The sequence below is a fragment of the Vollenhovia emeryi genome, unplaced genomic scaffold, assembly GCF_000949405.1.
Source record: "Vollenhovia emeryi isolate VEMERY1.0 unplaced genomic scaffold, V.emery_V1.0 DF939189.1, whole genome shotgun sequence".
NCBI classification, from domain to species: Eukaryota; Metazoa; Arthropoda; class Insecta; order Hymenoptera; family Formicidae; genus Vollenhovia; species Vollenhovia emeryi.
This window is the reverse complement of record NW_011967177.1, coordinates 439,906-448,752: the sequence shown is the minus strand read 5'-3', so window position 1 is coordinate 448,752 and position 8,847 is coordinate 439,906. Positions and strand designations below refer to the sequence as shown.

At 45.9% G+C, this 8,847-nt stretch overlaps 1 protein-coding gene across 1 annotated transcript in view; it reads right to left on the bottom strand.

Annotated features, from left to right (window-relative positions):
- Positions 1 to 5,410, bottom strand: part of LOC105562391 (kin of IRRE-like protein 3) — a 9,672-nt gene extending 4,262 nt beyond the window's left edge. The window contains exons 1-2 of the mRNA XM_012013191.1: positions 3,858 to 5,410; positions 2,513 to 2,642 (exon numbers count right to left, since the gene is read on the bottom strand). Coding sequence (XP_011868581.1) covers positions 2,513 to 2,642; positions 3,858 to 4,227 — 500 coding nt within the window. The 5' untranslated portion in view covers positions 4,228 to 5,410. The remainder of the gene's footprint in view (positions 1 to 2,512; positions 2,643 to 3,857) is intronic.
- Between the last annotated feature and the right edge of the window lie 3,437 nt (positions 5,411 to 8,847).

The following is an 8,847-nucleotide window of genomic DNA, read 5'->3' as shown; positions in this document are numbered from 1 at the left end:
AGTCGACCTTAACTGGCACTTGTTTAATAAATTAAAAATAAAGGAGAGTGACAGTCACTCTCCGGCCATGGTAGACATTGTACATATTTTATTTTGTGCCGCTAATTTTATAATCATGACTCAACTTTGTTATAATTTTTTACTGTTCAATTACATATTGCAATGACTAGATTAATTTTTAAGAATTTGTGCTTGATAAGAACCCAAACCCGTGGTCGAGACGTCGCGCGTTATATTTTTAATTTTTAATCTATTAAACAAGTGCCAGTTAAGGTCGACTAAACTGATCCATTGTTACTTATTACTGGCAACCTAAAGAGATTATCGCGTCTTCTATATTTCCCCAAAGGGATGCGTCGCGCGAAAGCGCGCAAAGCGGAAGCTGGACGCGCATGATTAGCCGCGGAGACGGTACCAGTTCCGTGTATCGTTTCCGCGAGTGACTCACATAAATTCATCGGTTCATACGGCGAACGGGCCGGCCCTCTTCCCAGAAAAAAAGAAGAGCACCGCCTGCACCGCCGGGAAGGTCCGGTACCCTTTTCTAGCGTGATTCACAGGCGCGGCGGCGGCGGCGGCGGGACTACGCTCGCGGCCAGTTTCTCGGTTTCTATGGCTATAATCTACATAATTATACTCGGGCATGGCCGTGTCCGCAACGCGAAGAAAAAGGAAACCGGGCAGGGATCATTAAACCGCGTGGCTATTATCGGTCGTAAAAGAATGCGCGGTCGATATTGTTTCAGACGAGTTCCACCGGACGAAATTCTTCATTAGTGCCGTGACCCTAAAATAAATGCGTGGGAACGCGGGTGTTGTATACGTTATACGGGCGCCTCTTCCGAAATACAATTCGATCGGCGGCCCCAGTGTCCTCCACAGTTCCACGTAAACGGCGCGGTAGTATGGGGGGGGGGGGGCGAGGGGGATGGAGGTCGTAACTCCGACGCGGTGAAATAAAGAAGCTGAATTACAATCCGGACCCACCCGACGCGAGAGACTTGGAGAGACTTACAAAGGAGAGGCTTGTGCGAGAGACTTAGGACGGCGCTTTCGAACTGTATTCACGCATGCGTTCCGAGAAGTCGCACAGTTGACGAGACCGGGCGACGGCTCGCATCGGAAACTTAGCTTTTCTCAAAAGACCCCATTCATCAATGGGTCCCCCTCCGTAAGCGGCTACATATGCCACTGTTCAGGGCTTAAATTACACCCGCCGCTTCCCGTCTCTCTCGCTCTCGCCCACGGGAAAGGAGCGGGAGGTCATGAGCTTCCAAAAGAAGCGCGTGCCATCCCGGGGAACAGATGTTTTACATCGTATAAGAACGTAGATAAGGCGCGGCTAAATTCAGCGGACCGTAAACCAAAACGACGATCCCTCCGCGCGCGGCCCTTCCCTGCATAAACATAACGTCACGGCTTCTTGCACCGGACCGGCTCTCGGATCGCTGCACCGCGCCTCCGCCGAACCGCGCCGTGGATGTTCCACGTTTGAAAACGGCCGTATTTTCTGCGAGGTAAGAAAACAAGTGCAGCCGCGTAAGCGCAGGAATGTGCATAAAGCGCGCTACTCGGCCCTCCCCGACGAGACGTCACCGGGTCGCAAAGTGCAACCAGCAGGTGTTACCTCGGACCTCCCTCTAGCGCTCACAGTTTCGGCCACGTAAACGGCCACGGAACGGCCACGTCGGGATCCCAGTGAGAAATGATTTGTCAAACCGACGTCAAACCCACGTCCGACGCCGACAGGTAACGAATATCCGCCGAGAACGACGATTTTTCGGAGAGAAAATTCTCTTGTCCCGGTCTCGGGGATATAATATTTGTATAACCCTTGGAAACTTTTGCAACTTTTAACTCCTTGAAGATCGAACTGCGAGAGGCTGGGCTACGGGAAGATGGAGAATTCTGCGGAAAATACTTGTTTCAAAGATGTTTTCGCCTCTCCCTCCCCGCTGCGTTTGCTCGTGTAAATTACCTGACATTCCTTGAACCGACTGTAACGGAGATTTTGTCCCATCGATATCGGCGGGCACGGTCCAACATTCCTATAGCCTGCGCTCGATTGTCCTCAAAAGTCAAAATGCTCGACTCCTAATCGCTCTGTCTCAGGTAAAAGTTCGTCCGAGATAAATGGGGTCTGTTCGTAATAATCTGGCATAAACTCTAAACCTTTCAACATTTGTTTCTCTATCATTCCTTTTTATCGGCGTCACTTCTCGATGAGAAATTATCGCGTTCGAGGTTTCTTCGTAAGTGCACGAACTCGCGCGGGAGGTTGAAGCGCGTTGACGCTTTCTTCGGGCGTACTGCGTCGGACTTTGAAACCGATCTCGTAAATTTCCGAACCTTTTCTCAATCGGTGTACATCTTTACTCCTTTCCTTCGGTTTTCGACTTCCCTCTCGTTCATCTCCATTTTTTTAACCGTTCTCTTTCCCCCTGCACTTGTTTTACCGGCGCAATTTTATTGCCACGCAATACGAGTATTTAGAGACAAAGTGTCAGCTTACCACTTAATGACGGCGGCTGGATTTCCGTATCTCGAAACGCAGGAAATCGTTACTTCCTGCCCCTCCTTCAGCGTTAGGGTGGCACCCAGAGCGCCCCCCGCGTATTCCAGTTGAGGTTTTCTGGGTGGTACTGGAACACGCATTTAGGGTGCATTTTAGATAAGATAGAGCGAAACAGACAGAAATGATTATGTTTGGGTTCAGTCACCCCCGTCCCCCCTCCCCTCCGTCCCCCGACAGGTTCTGCTTCCCTTCGAACGAATGGGGTTGCGTTCCGAAACGTTACCTGAGTGCCCTAGCGTTAGTCATTTTATCTTTGTTGCTCACCGCATGGTGAGACAGGGATAAAATGATGCACTGAGGCATTCGAGTGACATTTCTGAACGCAGCTTAGCAATGACCGCGATCTTATCGCGCTCTTACGGGGAACAGCTAAAGGGAGCGGATTGAGCCACTCTCGGCCAAATTTCCATTAACACGGATATTGCAAAATTACGAGAAAGTAGAGCATAACGGCCGCTTTGTGTGTTTTCTTGCATCACTCGAGGTCAATGTTCGCGGAATATTAACGATGCCTCCGAACGACCTCAGTGCACCTTAACGAAATACTCGTGACTGCGCTGGACACGCCAGTAGATTGCATAAATTATGTTAAAATATTAACGCGCGTTAATCGTGCGCGAACGATGTTCGCGGGGAAATAAATTTTTATACGCGAGCACGAGAGCGTGTTAAGTACGTTTTCATACGTAATAATATTCCTCTCTGTGTCCAGTTCTAAATATACCGCGCGAATTTAGATCATGTATGCCGTTATCTTTTTAATACAAGATTACATTCACAACACAGTTATTAATAATTATAACTTTATACAATTGTTTCATAACAGTTACTTCCCAATATTGCGCTACTATATTGTGCTACTAGGGATTATTGTCGCGTAATATTTAAATTTATTCCATGGCCAATATTGGCCGATGAATTTCTAATATAACCAGCATTGGGCCAATGTTTAGCCAATGTACCGTGCTACAAGGAAATTATATATTAGATTTATATTGGAATATTTACATTGGCCAATATTTGAACAATATAATAAGAATTTGGCCTAAAATTGATACAATATTAGACCAACATTGCTGAATATTGGCTAAATAAGAGAAAGCGTCCATCTTACAATATTGGAAATACTAGATTCGCATTATATTCCAATATTGCGCCAATATATTGTGCTACTAGGGTGTATTTACTCCTTCCTTGTTTATAAGTTGAAAAACGCGTGCGATCAACCTGAAGATACAACGTCCCATGGGGGACGAAAGGTGGACGGAAATCGGGTTCTCACCCCTCACGAGCAGCCTGGACTGCTCGGACGAGAGCGCGTCCTGTTCGGTGAAGTTGCTGGAGGTGACCTGGCACTCCCAGAAGCCGTCGTCGAAGTGCAGATCGGCGCGTCTTATCAGGAGGCTGCAGTCGCTGCTGTCGCGGCTGTTCGCCCACTCGTACTTTTTCGGGTATATGCCCACCGGCCGCCGGTCCTTCTGCCAGATGCACTGGCCGCCCTTGTCCTGCACGGTGCAACGCAGCCGCACATCGTCGCCGGTCGACACCTCCTGGTAGAGCTGCGGCTTCTCAAGGAATTGCTGCCTGCCGAGGGCGAAGGCGCGAAAGATGCAGGCGACGAGGAGCAAGCGGATCGAGCGATCGGACGTCATCTTTGTTGGACTCGCGATCGGCACGATCAATGCAGCATCTTCGTCAACTCGAGGGAAAAGAATTCGTCCGAGAGTAAGGGGCTCCGTCCTCTACGACGCGCAGGTCGAAGGATACACGGATTTGGAGAATAGCTTATGAGACCCGGGGATTTGATGCGACGTGACGAGGTTGATAATCCGATGGCTTACCAATCAGGGCGTATTAAAGTGTGTTAACGGGTCGAATATTTCTGAGGATTAGACCCGAGTGCCCATTGGAGGTTCCGTAGTTGATATTCCCAGGTGTGTTCTCGAGGCCGTCACGATCCTTCCGTCGATTTGCCGATCCTGCGGCGGGAAAAAATGGTCCGCGCGAGCGGCGACACGTGAGCGAACACGTGCGCGGATCAGGGATCGAGCGCAATTCGCGGGATACAGATCCGCGTACACCCGCGCTCATACGCTCGCCGAGTCATAGATCCCGCCCGCAGATAAACGCACCATTCTCTGCCTCAAGATTTCGCCATCGACCGTCGATCGAGGTCTAAATCACTCGTGATCGCGGAACGTTCACTCGCGAGTCTCACGTTCGGAAATCCGCTGAAGCGGCGCGAGCACGCCCGCGGCTCGCATTTTATTACCGCGCCTAACAGCGCGAAAGTCCCGCGGGGCGATCGAAATGATCGCCGCGTGCTTTCACCAGAACTATCGCCCGGTTCACGTTCGCGAAAACGATCTTGGCGGGAGAAAAACGTCAATTTTTTTTTTATAAACAAAACTTTCTTCTTCAAACGTTTTTATTTCTCTTTATTTAATAAACCGAAATCTTTTTTTATGACTGAAAACTCCGTCGCCGGTTCGCACTGCGTCGCGCGACTCGACGATCGATCCTCGATCGGTTTTGTTTCGACAAGATCCACGAGCTCCCGTCGCTGACGGGATCACAGTCGCGTAGAAGCGCGCACGATCTATCCGGTAAACACCGACTGAACGAGCCGCCTTCGAGTTCGAAGGGTCGTATCTCCACGCAAACCGACGCAGCGCTCTCTGGTGGGATCGTCGAACCGTTCCACCTACTCGAGGATCCGAGTCCTTTTTCTCTGCCTGCTGCGCTAGTATTACATTTGTCCCACGACCAATTTTTTCAGTGTGTTGGTTGGCTGCAAAATAGAAAAGTTGCGCGCGATATCACATCGATAAATATTTGGGAATCGCTCCGGGACCGACTAGTTTTCAAAGTCTGCAGGTATCCCTTAAAATTAATTAGCTACGCACTTATGTTCGCCTTTGTACGCCTATCTGAGAATGTTCAACCCTCACTTATCGATGATCAGATCGGCTGTCCGTAAAATGTTAGATTTAGAAAATTTCAAACTTTTAGAAGTATTCTTTCACGAAGTAAACTTAGATAGGAACCGACCAGTTTTCGAAGTCTGCAGGTATATCTTAAAATTAATTAGCTACGCACTTATGCTCGCCTTTGTGCTGTCTGAAAAAGATGAGATAGAGATGTTCAACCCTCACTTGTCGATAATCAGATCGACTGTCCGTAAAATGTCAGATTTCGAAAATTTAAAACTTTTAGAAGTATTCTTTCGCGAAGTAGGAACAGATATATCAATCAAACTGTTTAAATATAATTTTACATAAAATATGTTCATATATTCATGTTATATAAAATGTCTATATATTTCCTTTCTCTAATATAATTCCTGTTTGTACACAAAAGAAAAATAATAAGATAAAGAATTACAAAGTCACGTGAAAAATAATTTTCGCATCGGTTTCTTTTTGTACAAAAAGTTGACGAAACGAGAGAAATTGCTCATATGTAATCGTATATAAATGTAATAACTGTAATGAAATACGATTATGCATAGATTAGACTGGACTAGACTGTAATCGCAGTTTTACGTTTTGTAAAAAGAACGATGCAAAAGTGATCTTTCAATTATTCTTCGTATTATTTTTCTTACATACAAAGAGAAATTATACGAGAGAGAAAATATATTTTATACATAGATGAAAAAGTTTTTCACAATTCAAAAGGTTCAAAAAATTCAAAGGAGATGAAAGGAGATCTGTTTTAAAAACCCTAGTAGCACAGTGCATTGGCTAAACATTGGTCCAATGTTGGTTATATTAGAAATGCATTGGCCATTCTTGTTTCTTGTTTAGTTTTAATGAGCGTCTTACTTTAATTCTAATGTTAACATGTAAATATTGCACGATAATAATTATATAATATTAGATTTAGATTGAAAGCGCATTGGTCAATATTTAACAATGTAATAAGAATATTGGTCTAATATTGATACAATATTAAACCAATATTGCTAAATAGACATGTTGGCCAAATAAGAGAAGGCGTTTATCTTACGATATTGGAACCAATATTGAGAATACTAGATTTACATCATCTCCCAATATATTGTGCTGCTAGGAAAGTCTTTTCTCGAGAGTTTCCTTAGTCAGTAAAGATACCAGTGATTGACGTGAGTGTTAAACCCGCGATAAATTTCTTATCACCACAAAAGTTCGTAGGGTATAATTAGAGGTACTCGAGCTATTGTACCACATGGCACATGGCGGCGCAAGTTTTATGCGCAGCGGGAGAAAGTTGCGGAGACAATGCGGTATTAAAGATCCGTCTTAGCCGCAAAAATCCCGGCCGTTCGATTCCTTCGCTGAAAGAAGGAAACGCGAATCTCCTCGCGCGAAAGGGGGCTCATGTCCGAGAAGTAGCGCGACGCCGAGACGACGGAGTACGCGGCGCGGAAAGAAAGTGCGCGGCGGTAAATAGAGTGAGCGTTCAGGACGCGGAACGCCGCGAGTTAACGCGAAATTAACCCGTTAAAGATTTTTTTTACTCGGCGATAATTTGTAACACTCGTAAGACGGACTACGTAAGAGTAAAAACCGTCTAGGCGAAAATTTGACAATTACTTGCAAGTTAGAGTCAACTCGTCTAAAGCCAACGGCAGACGATACTATTTTTCCTACTGAATTGCTTACGAGAGCCAATCAGTCTTAAGTCATCTGATCTAAAGCCAACGGCACACGATACTAGTTTTCTTACTGGATTGCTTACGATTTAGAGTTTTAGATCAAGTAATCCAGTATGGAAAAATAGTATATCGTGTGCCGCTGGCTTTAAGCCAACTTACTTGTGAGAGTCAATCAGGATTTAGCTTTAAGTCACCTGATCTAAAACTCTGCATCCTTATTGGTTCTCGTAAGCAATCCAGTAGGAAAAATAGTATCGTGTGCCGTTGGCTTAAGATCCTTATGAACTATTTTTCTCTCTCGGACATAATCACGTATGGTGATCATTACAGGAACGAAATGATGAGGAATTAAAAGTAAAACAGAACTGCAAGTTAACAGTCGATTATATAATGGTACGCTTGCTGAATTGATGCTGTACGCAATTCCAGCTTGCGCGTGAGCGTCAAAATAACGCAGGACAAAGAGTGCAATGAAAGCTACGATGTTATTTAGTATTTACACTGATGCTCGCCATCGCGAACACGGTCGCGATAGTGGGTCTCGGCGGGAAAATTTATGCGGGCGATGAAATATCGCGTGCCGCATAAGCCAGAGATTTGTGGCGGTTTAATTATCGGTCGCGGGGCTGCAGAGCGTCGTACACCCGTGCAATAAATTTTTAGCGCGATAGAACCGCCGTCGCCGCCACCACCGCCGGCGTTCTACGGTGCCTCGACTCGCGTTCCACATCGCGCGTCATAGTGACCGGACTGGAAACGGAAGACGGACCCCGAACGCGCGGGCTCACGCGTGCGTATCCAACCCTGTATCCTCTGCGGGCGCTATCCTTATTATTCGAGCGTGTTATCGGAGTGCCACCGCGTGGTCATGCGCCGCGTTTCGTGTCAGGCACCGGCTTTGTTCGATCACGCATTATTACGCTTTTCGCGCAACCGATCCTCTCGCTTGAGGGCGGCTGCTAAAAGGGTTTGGAGCGGGCGAGCAAGTCATTTGAAAATGCGCCGGAGCGCTAAACGTGACGCGCGCCAATAAAAATCGCAAGTTATCCTAAACCTTTGACTCTATTTTTATAACGTCGTCTATTTCGGTCGCCTATAAAAAGCGTATAAAAGATCCGTCGGGATTCAACAACCTCCCCCACGTGGAAAATGGATTCGGTAATAACGTTTTACTTCTCTCTGAATGTGTTTGAGCGCAGGAAGAGATCACTGCGTTCTCTGCCGCAACATCGAGAAACTAACTTGGTCTTCGTTCTTTCGTTGTATTTACTAGCAGAAGATCAACCAACTTGTTCGCAAGGGTTGGGAAGTAACTCGCTACTTGCAACGAAGTTACAGTTACAGTTACTTTTTTGGTAACTCTAACTTAACTTCCTTACTTTCTCTCCCTTCGTAACTGTAACTTAACTCAGTTGCATTTTTTCGATAACTAGTAATTAATTTAATAGTTACATTATAAGAGTTACTTTATATTTTTTTTAAACCTCCACAAACGGCATCAGGCCTTGCATTTGCGCATAAACGCCTTTATCGACACTTAACCATTCAAATGCAGATTTGATATTTTTATTTTCATCGCAAGAAAGTAACGGCAAATTAACGATTCGTTACTTTCTGAGTAACTGTAACGCGT